This window comes from Mus pahari, chromosome 7, assembly GCF_900095145.1.
Source record: "Mus pahari chromosome 7, PAHARI_EIJ_v1.1, whole genome shotgun sequence".
Taxonomy (NCBI): domain Eukaryota; kingdom Metazoa; phylum Chordata; class Mammalia; order Rodentia; family Muridae; genus Mus; species Mus pahari.
This window is the reverse complement of record NC_034596.1, coordinates 75,673,884-75,692,209: the sequence shown is the minus strand read 5'-3', so window position 1 is coordinate 75,692,209 and position 18,326 is coordinate 75,673,884. Positions and strand designations below refer to the sequence as shown.

General features: G+C 42.2%; 1 protein-coding gene across 1 annotated transcript in view; it reads right to left on the bottom strand.

The window, feature by feature from the left end:
• Positions 1-661: 661 nt before the first annotated feature.
• Positions 662-18,326, bottom strand: part of Exd2 (exonuclease 3'-5' domain containing 2) — a 35,351-nt gene continuing 17,686 nt past the window's right edge. Inside the window, exons 4-9 of the mRNA XM_021201843.1 lie at positions 13,620-13,746; positions 8,094-8,425; positions 6,946-7,052; positions 6,594-6,729; positions 4,924-5,280; positions 662-2,007 (exon numbers count right to left, since the gene is read on the bottom strand). Of these exons, the coding sequence (XP_021057502.1) occupies positions 1,791-2,007; positions 4,924-5,280; positions 6,594-6,729; positions 6,946-7,052; positions 8,094-8,425; positions 13,620-13,746 (1,276 nt within the window). The 3' untranslated portion in view covers positions 662-1,790. The remainder of the gene's footprint in view (positions 2,008-4,923; positions 5,281-6,593; positions 6,730-6,945; positions 7,053-8,093; positions 8,426-13,619; positions 13,747-18,326) is intronic.

The window sequence follows — 18,326 nt, the reverse complement described above, 5'->3', positions numbered from 1 at the left end:
CCTTAATTGACCTTCACAGTATTTCTCACTTCTTTCTATGCAAATCAGGAGGACTAGGAGAACCCATCTCTCTTGTTCCAGAAAAAAAAGGTTTTTTTTTTTTACAAAGCTATAGAAGTGACTCAAACTTAGCTACAAATATTTTGAAACACAAGTCACAAGTCATATTCAATGACTATGTATACAAAGTGGCTTATTTCTCAAGAATGGATATAAAAACCAATCTATGAGTGCCATCTTGTGGGAAGCCTGGCAACTACTATCACCAAGAACCAAGCTGGCCTCCCATTCCTCTCTGGGCTTTTTCACTGAGTTCCCACAGCCAGGGGCCGCAGGCTTTGTGATAATCTACTACATTAAATATAAATTCCCCAAAAGAAGCTGGTACTATTTGTTTATAAAGATGTCTAGCCTTGATCCAGAAACGCCTGAGAGGACACCTGGGCAGGCAGGGCAGAGGGGCAGAGTGTAGAACGCACACGTGTTTGTGGACTGCAAACCCATCCCAAAGGATGGTGCAGTGTGTATGGTGTATCCATGCATAAGTATCACAGTACTGCCACGAGGCAGGGACTCTGCAGAAGTAGTAGTAACTCCCCCCAAAATACTTACTGATTTTATAATGTTAGTAAGAAAAGTTTTACATTTACAACCACTGAACTTTGTGCTTTGAAGTTGTTTTATTTATCAATGTCAGATCAGTTATAAGCAACTTGGGTACAATTCCAAAATAGAACTCTTGTTGGATTCTGGGCATAAAATTCTTTTCAAGCTTGTTAAGATCTTATAAAATAAGAAAGTTTTCCTAATAGTTTAGAAAAAATACTAATTGCTAATAAATTGATTTCATACTCAAAGTAGTAGTCTAACATTTTGAAAGGTGAAACATTACCCTTTTAAACTTCTATTGTATCAGATAATTTCAGTGTCTCAGGCTCTAGGGGAGGTGAAGTCCTCATACTGAAACCTGGCCAAATGGCTCTGGGAGTGAATTAAGGACTAAGGAGAGGTCAGTATTGCAAATGCAATGGAACATGAACACCAAAGGGAGTGGGCACAGACTCAGAGAAATGATGGTCCTCAGAACAGAACACAAGACATGCAACCAAAGGAGAGGCTGAGCAATGTGTCAAAGCTCTCCTGGGAAAGGGTCAGTGCTTATCAGTCCAGCCAGCTGAACACCCATTTCCAGAAAAGGACTTCCCCTGGGACAGGGAAGAAGCCCACAGCAAGCTGGACTTTGGTCCTGTATGCGTTGAGTGGGAACATTTTCAAGCATGTAAAATAAATCCAAGTAATACAGCTGGAATGGACCCCCAAACAAATACATATGGGAGAGTAAGAAAGATTAAAACTGTGAGGCTGAACTGAGAATAGGAATGTGACTCTTGAGTCACTTCTTTAACTCTGGAAAAAGTTCTCCCTGGCCTGGAAAAAACAATGCAGCAAAGAGAATTACAAACATCTTCCCAGGGCCTGACAAGTTACTTCAAAGAAGACTTCTCCCTCTTAGGAAAAGCAGAGAGGGAGAGTGAAAATGAAGGCCATGCTTCTTTTGCACACAAAAATGGGAGAGAAAGGAGGAGAAAAGAATAGACTCCCCAACTAAACTCAAAACCATAAGCTCCCCTTCAAACAACAGCCTCGCTCCATCAGAAGTACCTGGGGATCAGTGTAGGTTAGCACTCTGAGCTGAGTTACCAGGGCTTTGACATTAAGGACATTAAACAGTAGGTGATTTTGACCTTGGCTCCTGCTTCCTGCCTGTCCTGACTGGCAGGAAGCAGCAATCATGACAGCTTGATGGGAAGGTCATCCCCATACTTTCGGAGCAGCTTCTGATGGTTGTGGTCCACCGACCACTGCTGGGGCAGGTGTTTAGGCTGCATCGAGTCCAGGAAGTGCTGACGCCAGCGGCTCTCCAGCTGCATGAGGGAGCGTAGCCCACCCTCCGTGTGACGCTGTACCACCTTTAGCCCATGAGGAATATAACTTTCATTGTATATCCTGCCAAAACATGAAGTCGTAAAGGGTCTGAGCAAAACAATCACTGGACAATCTCATAGGCAGTATGAGTATCCAAAGGACACAGTATTTTAAATGTTTTTAAATTATCTTTTTTTAACATCTATTTTTTTCTTAATATGTAGGATACAGGTTCAAACTGGAGAGATTTGGGGTTTTAAGTTATATTTATGGGAAGGCCACATATACTTAGCCCTATAGGGAAATCTTGCCTGGCTGATGCTAAGTTAGAAATATTGATCTTGTATTTGTTGGTTCGAGGCTACTCAGGGAACAACTTACTTCTCTGTAAGCCATTAATTATTAATGGCTGGTTTCTCAGAACACTGGCAGACCTACGTATAAACTTCAAGGTGATCTACTTCTTTAGTGCCTTCTTCCTCACAGAAAGCATGTCAGAGCACACTGGCAAGGAGTGTATTGGTCACCATGAGAGTTACACCTTGTCCTCAGCTAGACAGGAAACCATGAAAACTGCTGGTACTATGTGAACAGAGCCTCCCACCCCTCTAACTCCTTCAAGAAGTGAAACCACCTTTCTCAAAAAAGTCCCTTGCTCTCAAGCTTCTCTCCTCCCCTAGCATATCTATTTCTCAAGAAAGTCCCTTGCTCCCGAGCTTCTTCCCTCTACTTCCAGTCCTTCATCCTAAGCCCCCACCAGCTCAGCAACTTTGGGCTCTCCCAACGTTTGCAGGTGTTTCATATTTCCCACTTTTTTTTTGTCTTAGTTTTTGTTTTTGAGACTAGGTCTCTCTAGGTAGCCCTGTCTGGCCAGGGGCTCATTATGTAAGCCAGGCGGCCTTCAACTCACAGATCCACCTGCCTCTGCCTTTCAAATACCACCAACCCACTAGTTTCAATCTGTCCCCAAGCAGCCTGTTCTCGGTGTCAATCTATCCTCTAACTCAGCAACTGAGATAGCTCAGAGGTTAAGAGCACTGACTGCTCTTCCAAAGGTACTGAGTTCAAATCCCAGCAACCACATGGTGGCTCATCCATAATAAGATCTGATGCCCTCTTCTGGTATGTCTAGACAGCTACAGTGCACTTATATATAATAAATAAATAAATATTTTTAAAAACAAAAGAAAAACCAAATAAGTAATTAAATAAAATAATAAATTCAAAAGAATTTATCCCCTGTGGTTGCAGGGGAGAGGGTAGCTGTTCTAAGAAGCTCATCTGGGGGTCACTGAGCTGGCTTACAGATATGAGCACCAGCTGCTTAAGTCTGACATCCTGAGTTGGCTCCCTGGTGGGTCTGTGGTGAAAGGAAAGAACCAAGTTCTAAAAATTGTTCTTTGACCTCCACACATGCTATGGTAGCCCTGTATACCCAAAACAAAAGCATTCATGGGTCTATACATACTAATGAATGAAAAAAATTTAAGAAGGTCATTTGGGAATTGGTCAAAGTCAATCTCCTTAATGTAATATGATCTTGACAAGTTACTTAACTTTAACCTCACAGTATTTAATTAAAACTTAGAAAATAACTTTTTATGACTATATAAAGTAGAGTAAAATTTAAAAATTCATTTTTTAAAAAACTTTGAACAACTAAATATACAAGATATAGATGAAGTCATTAAGTTGCTATCAGAAATAACAAGGCAGTTAATGGAGCCTGTTAGTGTGGCGCTGGCATCTACTTAAGAGATATCTGCTGCCTGAGTTGTAGGAGCTCAGTAGCGTGAGTGAGACAGGCACTTCTTGAATAAATAAATAAGTATTTGCTGCTATAAATAAAGTTTTACATTTTTTATTATTGATAATAAAACACTGTAGGCACTCAGCTTCATTACCAGAATTTTATGGGCATCTAATTCTATCGATTCGATCATTGTCTAAACTGACAGCTGCACAGTCACCCACAATTCTTATTGTTGAGCCATGTACCTGTTCGTGCCCCAGGATTGTAAACTTCTTGTTTAGGAACACTGAGATATATCATATGAATTCAACTATGAACTCACAGGGAAGGAGGGGAAAGAGAAAATAAAGAAGAAAAAAATTAAATAGGAAAGCCATTTGCTCAAATTTCTATTCAGTGGGACAGTTAGTGCAGTGAGACAGGAAATGTGAATGATTGCACTGGTCACAAGTCTCACAAATCGAGGTGTAAGGTGTGCGACACAAAACCATATATGCTCTACTTCATGGCAATTCAGAGATTTCAAGGTATCAATTGGTTATTATTTTCATCTTATGTGCTGACTTTAGGATTTACCTCTATAAAAAAATCATTAGTCTCAAGTCCACTTAATTTTGACATGATATAGAGTCAACAGATACCTCACAATTAGCAAATCTCTCAAAAAAAAAAAAAATCACCGGGACTGGAGAGATGGCTCAGAGGTTAAGAGCACTGTCTGCTCTTCCAGAGGTCCTGAGTTCAATCCCATGCACCCACTTGGTGGCTTACAACTATCTGTAACAAGATCTGGTGCCCTCTTCTGGCCTGCAGGCATACATGCAGGCAGAACTGTGTATACATACTAAATAAATCTTTAAAAAGAAAATCACATTTTCTTTAGGTACTGGTGTGTATGGTGTACAAGTGCATGTGAGTATGCACAAGCATGCCATGGCATGTGTGGAGGTTTGAGGACAGCATTTAGAAATTAATTCTCTTGATCTACCATGCAGGTCCTAGGAATTCAAGTAAAGTTGTCAGACTTGGCAGCAAGCGCCTTAACCCGCCTAGCCATCTCACCATCTCTTATGAAAAGGAAATTCTCAGATTGTTTGACTCTACTTCACAGTATCTTAGACAGACAGACAGTGGATTAATAAGCACGTGGCTAAGCACTGTGACTGTGACAAGCATTCTCATGAAGCTGTGAAAGCTGCTGTTACTGGGTCACACCCATTCTCTCTCTGAACAGTATGCTGTACCTGGTCTCCAGGCTGGCGGCCTCCTGAAGTATCTCCTCTGTAATAGTATCTGTGTTATAAAACTCCCTGAGTGCATTCAGCAGCTCTTCTTTCCGATGGGCAGGTAGGCTCTCTGCATTGAGCAGGGCTCTGGCTCCAGAACGCACCTGCCTCCGCTCTAGATCTTCCAGCAGGCGTAGGCCCTCCTCTGAGCCAATGGGAGCCTGGAACTCCTTAGCCAGCTGTTGCTTCAGATGGTTGTCATAGTAGTTAGAGATGGCATGGCAGGAGGTGCAGAGCAACAGCACATCATGGGAGTTGTGGTCCTTCATCTCAATAGGGAAATGCTTGCGGTACTCATGTGGAATTATATTTTTCCTGGAATGGGCCCACCCCAAAAGCAGTGCTCATTACCTTATGATACAGAGCATATATGGAGCCAGCAAGTGAGATACGGAAGGCTTGGGCAGTACAACTCAAAAGAGGTTACATGAAGGCAATACTACCTATATGACTCTCAGGCTCACCTGCTTGCCTTATCTACCTGCGCTTTAGGGTCTTCTCCCTTAAAGTAAGTACAGACTACGTGCTGTCAGGCTTCAACGGCAGAGGCTGAAAACAACTACCATGTTTCTAGAAAAGAGACTCTCAGAGAAATGAAATAATATTAAACTGACTTTTGATTTCTGCATAGTAAATCTCAAAGAAGTCTGGTGGGCTAAGCAAACCAATTTCCTTTATCTGAGGACTCCACTACTCTGACATCACTCCCTGGCTCACCAAGGTGTGTCATCATTTTCTAAGCAGAACTACATGCAGTGGCAACAGTTGTCTCACATAGCAGAGAAAGGAGGGAGGAAAGTGAACCAATAAAGAGGAACATGGTGGCACATGCCTGATTTCAGCTTGGAAGGCTAAGTCAGCAAGGCAGCCACACCCAAGGCTACACAGCAATACTGTCTCAGCTAGGCTGTGATGGCACACGCCTTTAATCCTAGTGCTGGAGAGGCAGAGGCAGGCAGATCTCTGAGGTTTTGGTTAGCCTGATCTATAGAGTGAGTTCCAAGACAGTCGGGGCTACACAGAGAAACACTGTCTCTAAAAAATACATAAGTAAATAAAATAAAAGAAGAAATATTCTGCCTCAAAATGAGAAAAAGTGATCTCTGAAAAAATTAAGATTAAGGAAAAGAAAATAACAGTAACACCAGAAAATAACAAAAATAGGAAAAGAAGGAAAAAGAGAATAACAAAACATACCAAAATGATGGAAGGAAGAGAGGGAATGGGGAAGGAAGGAGGGAGGGAAGTTGAGAGGAAGGAGGAGAGAGAATGACCATACAGGGGCGGGGGGGAAGGTATGCAAACCCAGTGGCCAGCCTCACATCCCTTTGGAAACCCTAATGTGAAAGGACAACCTTTGGAGACTCTATAACCAACACTACAGCTCAGAAAGCTCGAGAGCTTCAGGGAGGGATCTGGGATCCAGCTTCAAAGTCTGCCTTAAAAGGGATAGAGGCCACGAGAGACCACAGGTAGAAGGCTGAAGCTGTTAGGAAAATTGTGTTGTGTGTAGAGTAAGTCTCTCTGCCATTGTGGGAAAACTCAACCAAGGCATCTGAGGGCTCAGCATATGACAACACAGGCAACTGCCACAGGAGGCAGATCACTTAGTCGCATACTATACTCACCGGATGTAGGTATCTTTCTTGCCACAGACAACACACAGGTTCTCTTTAACCATCAAGTAATAATCTCCTGGGGACTCAGGTCTTCCTGCAGGTTCAAACTGTAGCCTGACCACAAAGGGTTCTTTACTCACCAGCTCTTAGGAAAAAGAGAATGCATCAGTGCTTCGTGCTCCCACCTCTGCTCCCAAGCTCTCTAAACTACTGTTCTTTGTGTGCAAGCAGAGAACTCCAGCTTATGACTACCCAGCCCAAACATCTCAAGCTCTCTTGGTCTTCCTCCAGTCTTCCTCTTCCACACCCTACTCACAACAAGACCCTGTGTATAAACAAGCATGGCATACGAGTCTCACACCTCCAATGCCTTTGTCCAGGTACCACTGAGCTTTCCTGCGGTCACAGGTGCACAAGGGCTGTCCATCAGGAGCTTGGAGGAAGCAGTTATCATAGAGAGGGGATTTTCTGCAGGGAAAGGAAATCTCAGGCTGAAAGCTGTTGGTCAAGCTTCCCAAGACCTTTCCACACTCTTTTCTGAATGACTCAAATTATTCTCAACAACAGCATCACTAAAATACAAGTAGAAAAAGCAAACAGGCAAAAAACCACACTCGACTCTCAATGTGTATTGGCTAGGAAGCAGAGCTACAAATGATACCTCGAATTCTTATACTTATGGACTGAGGCGCTGGGAAGTGAATTAGGTGGTATTCACAGAGTTCTGCTGTGAGTGTAAACAGGAACAGAGCACCGATAAACTGCCAAATCACTGAATTAAACACTAAATTAAAATGTTAAGAGTTCAATATAAAGAAATGAGGGCCACGTGGGTTGATTACTGGCTCCCATGCATCGTTTCCTTCAACTTAATCATCTAATTCCTAAAGGTGCCATGTTCCAGAGATCGCACTTCCACTCAACGCATCCTCCTCGAGAGGTGACAGTCACATGGGAGATTCTCACTAGTTACACAATAAAGTTGATGTGAGGCTGAAATCACTCTAAATTAACAAGAAATCTTAAGGTGCACTTCTCCTGGTAAGTATGAGGACTTCATGTTCTTCATGTTCATAGCTGTCTCAAACATAAAATGTATATCCCCTTAAATAGTTTATGAGAGCTTGTTTAGTCTGGAGGAGGGGCACACATGTGCATGTGGAGATCAGAGGACAACTCTGAGAGTCAGTTCTGTCCCTCTACCATGTGGGTCTGGAAGACTTAACTCAGGCCATTAGGTTTGGCAGCAAGTGCCTCTACCTGGTGAGCCATTAAAGTTACAGGCCTAAGGGTTGGTGACAAAGCATAGGTAAATTCTCTTCATCTCTATTCCAACTGACAAATAGAAAAGTGAGAGAAGGGGAAAAGAAGAAGAAGAAGAGCACAAAGAGAAGCACAGTGCAAATGTCACTAAAGGCAGGGCAGGGCCATTAACGCTGGAGTCTCTGCTGCCTGACTCAGGGTAAAGTTGGGCTCTAACTCTTCAACATCAGGGAACATGTGGGTTACCTGGCAGAATAGCCCACCCCCGGGGGCTTCCTTTTATGCTTCCTGGGGTCTCTCCCTTGGTTGTTGCCTGGCACCAATCTATCAGTCTTAGCCTTCCTATTTCTTGGCTTCAGCTGCAACTCCAGTGCTTCCCCATTAACCTCTTCAACCAGCTGGCCAAGTCCTTTGCTTCGGAATGGGATGTCTACCATATTCCTGCATTTGTCCAAGGCTTTTTGCCAGTTGACTTGGTTCTTGTTTTCCTCTTCATAGGAATTTCTAGAGAAAGGGTATCCAAGAAGATGGAGAAAGAGAGCCACTGAAATCTGCGCATCCCTGGCAGCATAAGTTACCTGAAGAGAAAAGCCAGAGATCAGTGGGATATGGAAGACAAGCCAGGCAGAGTACCCTCAAAGTCAATTACAAACGCCCTGGAATACGACTCAGGGTAGCATTTACTTAGTAGCATAAAACCTTGGGTTTAGCCAAACAGTGGTGGTGGCCTTTAATCCCAGCACTCCGGAGGCAGAGGCAGGCAAATCGCTGAGTTCAAGACCAGGCTTAATCACTAAGATTTATTTAATTTATCTGAGTACACTGTAGCTGTCTTCAGACACCAGAAGAGGGTACTGGATCCCATTACAGACGATTGCGAGCCGTGGTTGTACATGTGGTTGCTAGGTATTGAACTTAGGACCTCTGGAAGAGCAGTCAGTGCTCTTAACTGCTGAGCTATGTCTCCAGCCCCTAGAAATTAATCTTAATAAAGTCATTTTTCATTCACCACCACCACTAAAAAGAAAAAATCAGAAAACAAAACAAAATAAAAATTACCAAGTTTGGTGGCACATACATTTAATCCCAACGGAGGCAGGCATTTCTCTGAGTGTGAGGCTAGCCTGGTCTATATATATTTCCAGGTCAGCTAAGACTGCATACAAAGATCCTGTCTGTTTCAAGGCACAAAGAAGTAACTTACTCAGGGTTACAAAAAAACAGAAAGTGCTATGGAAAACAAACTAGATAATTCATGCCTAGAATTCTGCCACAGGTTTATATTAACCTAAAACACAAATTTTCCTAATTTTTCCCTAACGTTTTGAAAGGAAGAACTAGTAACTGGCTTGACGACAACTGAAGGTTGAGACCTAGACAGGATATCTGTGAAAGGTCAACGATGAGATGAAAATGACCGGAAGAAACCAAAACCAAAACCAAAACCAAACCAACTTTCAAACACTTACCAACTGTGTTCTGCACAACAGGGCCAAGAAACTACCTCTTCTGGCATCAAAATAGTACACATTTAAATCACAGGGGTTAGAGAGATGGCTCGGTGATTTAAGAGCACTGGCTGCTCTTCCAAAGGATCCAAGTTCAATTCCCAGCACGCAGATGGCAGCTTACAGCTGTCTGTAACTCCAGTTATAGAGAGCTGACACTCTCACACAGACATACATGTCAGCAAAACACTGGTGCACATAAAATAAAAATAAATGCATCTTTTCAAAAAATTTAAATCACATAATGGCTAAACTGAAGGCCTACATATAACTATACAAAATCCTAAAGGATTACCTCTAAGGGTAAAAGATTAAAGGATTCCTTTCTGGAAACACCAAGCAGCCAGAGGGACTAGATGCTGAAAGCTTCTAAGAAAGTGTTTGACGTTCTAGGAAGGTATTTTGATGTTGATAAATACAAGTTATGAAGGATTTATCTTTTTTGTAAACTTAAAAAGATTGTTATAAGCTTCAGGAAAGACACTTGAATCAAATGGATTCAAGATAAGTACTGTCAATTAAGAACCCATTACCCTATTCCTGAGGGTAGGATAGGATCTATTTCCCTTACCCTGGTCCTGGGAACCCCCCACCCCTCCTCCAATTACCAAGACCACAGGCCCAAGAGTTTCAAAATATACACCCAAGAAAAAGGTTTTCTCATAAACTCCTTAACTTTCTCTTCTGCCCCTAACATCTAGGTGTTCCCTCGGAAGCCTGCATCCAGGAAAGCTTCAAACCAGTTACTCATAGGTGCTCTGGCCTAGCCTCACAGACTGCCTCAACTGGGCCTACACAGCCCTACCCCCCAGACAGTTCACAACCTGGACAGCAGTGAAACAACCAGTTCTTCCTGGACTTGGCCAACGTTCCAGCTTTTTGCCCACACCCCATAACGGTGCCCCAATGTTAGCAGAAGTAGAGGCTGGGATGTTTGGTTTAGGACCCCGACAAGGGACTGAGGTGCATATTTTACATATCAAAGCAGACCTGGCCTCCATGTTCTCCCAGCATCCCTCAGTTCCTGTCTGGTGTACCCGGCCCCCAATCCTGAACTTACCTCCCTTTGTAATCTAGACATTTTGGTCTCTCTCTTTTTTTTTTCCTTCTCTTCTCTCTCTCTCTATGCACTCTTGCCCTTTCTCTCTCTGCCCCCCAACCCCCACCTCTCTCTCTTCTCATGGTGATTCTCTTAGCCTCAATTCTTGGGGCCAGTGAACTTGCCACAGAGCAGCTTCCTAATAAACCTGCACTTAATATATTCCAATCTGGCTTGAATTGGCTCGTTTGACTGGTGGCAGAGAAATAACCTATCAGATACACAATTACTGACACCTGACTAACTACAGCTATGAAAATTACCATCAGCCCCCAAAGTCCTGCTGTAGCTGCTGTGTACTCAACCCACTACTTTTGTTTGTTGGTTCATTTTTGTTTTTCCAAAATAGGGTTTCTCTGTATAGCTTTGGCTGTCCTGAAACTTGATCTATAGACCAAGCTGGCCTCAAACTCAAGAAATCCGCCTGCCTCTGCCTCCCCAGTGCTGGGATTAAAGGTATGTGCCACCATTGTTCAGCCCAATTCACTTGATGTTTTTTAAACATTAACTACTGTAGGGCGGTGGTGCCTTTAATCCCAGTATTCTGGAGGCAAGAGCAGGCAGACTGGATCGATGTAAGCTGGAGGCCTGGTCTTGTTTGCTGACAACTGACCCAACAGAATCAGGTTTTTGTGCTCAGAGAGCTTCCCCTAACTGGTCCCCACCTTTCCTCCCAATTTACTAGCCAACTGGGATTACCTTCTTTGTTCCTCATTTAAAAAGGCAACCCTGGGGCCAGAGAGATGGCTCAGCAGTTAAGAGGACTGACTCTTCTAGGGGTCCTAAGTTCAATTCCTAGAAACCACATGGTGGCTCACAACCATCTGTAATGGGATCCACTGCCCTCTTCTGGTCTGTCTGAAGATAGCTACAGTGTACTCATATACATAAAATAAAAAATTAAATCTTGGCTACCAAGAGCTGCTTTTATTTTCATTAAATATGTCCTCTATCTTCTGCTTACTCCTAATTGTGTACCTCAATATTCTTGGTCAGGAGACAAGAACCAGGCAGGAAAGAAAATTTCCAACAGTTACAGTTGTGAGCCACCATATCCTGCTTCATGTGACATGATTCTATCAATATTCATCCATGTTAAAATTGAGAAACTGGCACATGTGTGAAGTGCCAGCACTTGGAAGGCCAAGAGGATTACATGTTTATAGCATGTTCCTTTTTATTTGTTGAATAATATGCCACTGTGTGCCTACATTTTATTACTCACCAGCTGATGCATTTTATCAGATTATTTATTTATTTGTTTATTTTTGAGATAGGGTTTTTTTTTTTTTTTATGTAGCCCTGGCTGTTTTGGAACTCAACCTGCAGACCAGGCTGGCCTCAAACTCAGGTCTGACTGCCTCTGCTGGGATCACACCTGGCTTTTCTTATCAGTCTTTATGTCTCTTTTTTTTATTTGTTTGTCTGTTTCTAGTGTGATACTGAAAATCAAGTTCAGACCCTGAACATGTCATGAAAGCTATATCTTTAACCCTGTGTCTCCTTCTTAAATATGAATCGACAACCAAGGTTTAAACATCTGGAAAAATCCCCACATGAAAGCCAATGACAAGCATTTATGAGAAGGAGCTCTGAGGAAAAAGAGGTGATGCAGGGAACATAAGGAAAGCAGAAAGCCTTCCCACTCTGTGTCAAGAACCTGCATCCTAAGCAGAGACAGAAGCTGTCTCAACAGAGTGTGCTCAGGGTGTGGCTAAAAGTGCTGGCTCGGCAGCTTTCCTACCAGACCTGTGGGAAAGCCAGCTGCAGCTAGAGTCTGTACTCCTACAACTCCCACCCCAAGACAGGAGACAGAGGCAGGACACTAGGAGACTGTCCCAAGGATCAATGTGGGGGATCCAATAATCCAAAGAGTATGTTCTTTAAAAAAAGAAAAAAAGAAAAAAGAAAAAAAAAAAGGAGGGTAGTAAATGTCAAGAAAATAATCTGAGGATTTTTTCCTGAACTGCAGACAAGAACATCCAGACAGAAAGGGTCCACTAAATCCTACTACTGTGTATAAAATATAGCCTCTACTCGTGTTTAGCATCAAGGATGTCAAACCAGGAAGGAAAGAGAACTTCCAGAAAGAACAGTCACACACTCAAATGTTCAAAGCCAGAATACAAGGAGTACAGCTTTCAAAGTTCTGCAAGAAAATGGCTTCTGCCCTAAACTGCTATTAGGCATACCACTGGCTAAGAGAGGGAACTCACTTGTCCTTTCAGACATACAGGGTAACAAGAGGACAGAGCCATGGGATTTAGACACCAGGGGATCCAGTATGGAAGAGAAGTGGAGGGAGCCACAGACAGACAGAAGAAGCAAGTTTCAGACTGCAGTGGGCAGCAGGTCTGCAGAGCCAACATTTTTGAGCAGAAAGAGGCAGCAAAGAGCTGCAGGAAGACAGCAGAGGGCCATAGAGGGACAATAGAGGGTCAGAGGAAGAGAGCGGAGGGCAGAGCCATAGGGGAATACCAGAGGGCAGAAGGACACAGGAGGACAGCAGAGGGATGTAAGGACAGAACCATAGGAAACTGGGCCTGTGTGTTTAGTCTCTCAATGCATTTGAGACAGTCAAGAGCTATAGTTCTGGGGTTAAGTCAATAGTGTGCAGAAAACTATGAAAACAAAAGTACAAATCATATATCCTGGGAAAACAAAGTATTGTTCCTGATGAAAGTGGAGTATCTATTTATACTAGGGAGATGTGTTAGGGAACAAATTCTTGTTTGGGACCCAGGAACTGGAAGAACCCTAACTCATATGTATAAGAAGTCAAAACATACTATGTAAAAATAAGAAAGAATGATACATGGATATAATCTAAAAATACATTGGTAATTACCAAAAAGAAATTAAAATGGTCACCTCTGGGTAGAAAAGCGAAAGAAGGAATGGGGTGGCAAAGGCAGAGACCTGCTTACTGTTTCTCATGATGCGGTTTATAGCACTTTAAAAATGTTTATGCATTTGTATTTCTGGAAAAAGCACATTTTCTGAAGTTCCAGCACATTAAAAAGTAATTCACCATAGGGACTCCAATGTCATTTAAGCAGCATGACCATTATTGTCTTGAGTGTCACTTGACAGTAAGTCTGCTTTAAGGCCTCTCTGCCTGGCGCTTGCATTGAAGACTAGAACCAAGCCCCCGATCACAAGTACCTGGTCTTCGCTAAGATTCTCGGCGTCCCAGTTGCTGCAGCGAAGTAGAAGGGACTTGTCAAGTGGGAAGTTCAAAATAGTCTCAGCAAGTGATTTCAGGCTAAGCCCATTACAGAGTATATTGTTTCTACAAGAAATAAATAAAACCATGTATCAAAACCAGGCAAACGGCATAGGAAAAACTTTAAATGATCAATAAAAAGAGGGCAAATAAACATTAGAAATCAAAGAAAATGGTGATTTGCTATCAGATTGCAGTGTTTTGTTTTGTTTTGTTTTTTTAAAACAAGTACATCTAGTATCAATAGAGCATAAAAATCAATTAGGCTCATACAAAATGTGTAAACTAGAAATCTTTATGACTGTTATGAAAAAGTTTAGCAATATGTAACTATCAAAAACTCAAATACAGACATTCTCTGATCTAGCAATTGCTTTTCTAGAAGTTTATCCAAAGGACAAAGATACTTAAATAGCTATTCACTGCAGCACTACTGTAGCAAGGAGAATTGTAAACAGACTAAATGTCTTTCAATGGTGCTCATGCCTAATGTTCTTATGTCTGAAGAAAAATGACAAGGCTGTTTTCATTGGGTGGGTGGGGGGGGGATGCGGTAAGAGTATAAAAACAAGTAATTGTTTCTGTTCTTCAAAACGTCCTGATTGAAACTGCTGCAGGGTGCTGCAGAATGGCTGAGGACCCAGATTGGTTCCCAGCACTCACATGGCAGCTCCCAGCCATCTGTAATTCCAGTCCAGGGAGTCTGATGCCCCCTCTGGCCTCCTCAGGCATTGCACACATGTTGAGTACTTACACAGATGGCAGGGGAAACACTCACACACATAAAGTAAACATAAATAAATCCTTTTAGAAATTAGTGTGGGGTAACAAAAAGTATCTTCTTGGTCTTCTGAGATTAGAGATTAACCGAGAGATTTATGTGGAATTCAGAAAACATCAGTGGGCCAGGGAGCTAGCACAGGGCAAAGGCAACTCCCACTAAGTCCTGACAACCTGCATTTAATCCCCAATCCCCATAACTGCATAAGGATGTTAATGGACAAGTAGGTAATACTGCTGCTGCCTTCCGACACACCAGAAGAGGGCATCAGATACCATTACAGATGGTTGTGAGCCACCCTGTGGTTGCTGGGAATTGATTGAACTCAGAACCTCTAGAAGAGCAAGCCGTAAGTGCTCTTAACTGCTGAGCCATCTCTCCACATGTCCTCAGGACATACGCTCTCTCACACTCAGAGAAACTAAATTTTAAGTAAAGAGAATGAAATTCACATACACACAGAAAACATTAAGAGAGAGTGTGGTGGTACATGCTTATAATTCCCAGACCAAGATCGTGTTCAGCTACATGGAATTAGAGACCAGCAGGGCTATGCGAGACCTTAGTCATTTATTCATTTAAAATGTTCTAAATCTTTGCACGTGTATGTGTGTGTATGTACATGTGTGGGTGTACATTCATTTGAATGCAGATTAAAAATGTAAAGACCTGGGCTGGAGAGATGTCTTAGAAACCTAAGTGAGAGAATACTTGCCTAGCATGCATGAGGCTCTGGATCCAATCCCTGGTACCCAAATAATAACAAGAAAAATCAGTACACAATAGCATGACAATGGTCCAGAGTGAGCATCTGGAAGTCACAGAGCAGCAAGCTGGCAGGCAGAGAGGCTCCTGTCAGTGTTACAGCACAGTTTCCTCAGGAATTGCAGGAGCCAAAACCACTGTGATGAGGAAGAACAGGAAGCCTTCCCTTGCCAAACAAGCAGTCAACAGTCACATCTCACTGCCCAAGACCAAAAAACACAGAAAAGCCCAGGCACATTTAAATGAAATAAATAGGTCTTGGTCAAATTCATGGAAGCTAAGGATGGGGGGGGGGGCTACTAAATTTTATTTAATTTTATTAAAAACCACAAAAATAGAGCCCAGAGTGTAGCTCAGTGGTGAAGGCCCAGCAATAAAATGAAATAAAATAGGGGCTGGGGAATGTCGATAATGGTTAATAATTTCTTAATTTTGAAAAAAAAGTTCATTTAAAATGAAGGGTATTGGACCAGAAATACAGTTCAATGCTATAGCACTTTCCTAATTAATTAATTCAAGTACAGAAGCTCAATTCTCAGTACTGAAAACATTAAAAACAAAGAAAATCCAAATGTAAGTGAAGGTTTGATACAAGTTTCATTCTTGTTCTGGAGGAATGACCTGATCGGTAAAGTACGTATTCTGTAAGCAGAAGGAGCGTGACCTCCCAGAACCCCCGAGGAAGGCCAGCTGTGGTAGAACACACCTGTAATCCCAGCACTAAGAGGCAGACACAAGGCATAAGGGCCAGCCAGTCTAGTCAAATCTGAGAACTCCAGATTCAGTGAGAGACTCTGTCTCAAAAATAAAGTGGAAGGCTGGAGATGGTGGTACACGCCTTCAATCCCAGCACCCAGGAGGCAAAGACAGGCATGCAGATCTCGAGTTCAAGGCCAGCCTGCTCTACATAGTGAGTTCCAGGCCAGCTATGGCTATATGCTAAGATTATGTCTCAATCAACCACAAAATGAAAGGAAAAACAATTGAAGAAGACACTCCAGTGACCTCTGGCCTCCACATATGAACATATGTGTGTGCACTTGAACACATGCACAATTTCATTTTTATTTCTAACTACAACTTGTATACTTATCATTTCATGATAATATTCCTCTTTGGCCTAATTCTTCTGGGGACTGTTTTTGAGACAGGGGCCCATGATCTATCCCAGGCTGGCCTCAAATTTATGGCCCTCCCACCTAAGCATCTTGAGCGCTGATGTTATAGAAGTTAACCACCACACCCAGCCCATCTTTAGCTGAATTGATACTCAGCTATTCTGCATTTACTCAGAGAACTCAATGCACTTTCAATTTACACACATTCATGTGTTTAGAAATGCATAGAAAGAGATCAGAAACTCAATCAAATGATTATGCCAAAATTATAGTGATATGATTATAATGGTAGTTAACATTAAAAGTTGAATAATGCTGTATATAACATATAGTATTCCTCAATTCTTCATATTGCTTAATCATTTAATCCTTACACCAACCCTATAAGGTAAGATTATTATCTTTATAAGTAAGAAACAGCGGGGTTTCGTGCCTTATAAAGGCCACACAGCTGGTAACCAACAGCACTAACAATCCAGACATGCTCCTGACTCAACCTCTTACCCACTAGATACAGAAGAATGCAGAGAGGCCCAGTGAAATGCAGCTTTTGGTCAGGTGGTGGTGGCACATGCCTTTAATTCCAGCACTGCAGAGGCTGAGGCAGATGGATCTCTGTGAATTAGAAGCCTGATCTACCACCTGGTGAGCTCCAGGACAGCCAGAGCTGTTACAAAGAGAAACCCTGTCTCAAAAACCAACCAAACAACAAAAAAGAAATAATGCCACTTTTTTCTTTAGTTCAAACTTTGAAGAGTTTTAATTTTTACAATAATATTTTCATATAGTATTAGGAAAAAAATATACTTCACTAAAAAGGTTAAAAAGGTAGCAAACCAAAATAAAAATTCACTTATGCACAAAAATTCAGACAGGCAAGGTTTTAATCAAGTCTTCTTGAGATTATGACACTCTCCCACCTTATAGTAACAGTTTCATTTAAGACAGGACAAGAGGTTGTTTCTGTTCCTGTCAGTATAAATGAGGACTGTGGTTTCTGGAGTGATGATCCAACAGTTAAGAGCATTTGATGCTCTTGCAGAGAAGCCACATTTAGTTCCCAACTCCCACACAGTCGTTCACACAACTCTGAAATGCCAGTTCCAGAGGTTCCAATGTCCTCTGGCCTCCATAAACATACATGCAGGCAAAACACACAAATACATAAAGGGAAATAAATAAATTTTAAGGAAATAAATAAATAATATGAGACATATAAGAACTGTGTGTATACCTGAGGAATTCCATGTGATCCCCAAAAAGATGAGGTGAAATTGACCCCCCAGAAGGAAGAGCTAAGATGGGAATTTTCTCTCTCCAACTCAAGGTCAAGGCTGACCATTTGGGCCTAAAGCAGGGTTTGCACACTCAAATGCTGACTAGAAGTTAGGTTTACCAAGGAGTGGTGAGGACTTGGGAAGTTAAATTGAGTATGCACAGGTCGAGAGAGATGGCTTAGTAGTTAAGAGCACTGACTGTTCTTCCAGAGGACCTGGGTTCAATTCCCAGAACCTACTGGCAACTCACAACTGTCTGTAACTCTAAAGATCTGACACCCTCACACAGACATACATACAGGCAAAACACCAATACACATAAAAGTAATTAAATTATTTCTTAAAAATTGAGTATGCACATCAAAAAGGAAAAGACCAAATCTGGCCCACTGTTACCACCTACAACTCTGGACTCTGAGGTCAGAGGTCATGTAATTTCTGAAAAGTTACACAGATATAGATTCTGATATCTAGTCTTCTGGATTTAAAACAGATTTCACACAGGAAAAACATAAACAAAGCAAATGGTTTTACCTTAGCTAGTGGGTCACTGGTTTATAACCTCCCCTTTACAGGTGATTACAGTTTCATCAAAAAAGAAATTTTAGCCAGGCGTGGTGGTGCACACCTTTAATCCCAGCACTCGGGAGGCAGAGGCAGGCGGATTTCTGAGTTCGAGGCCAGCCTGGTCTACAACGTGAGTTC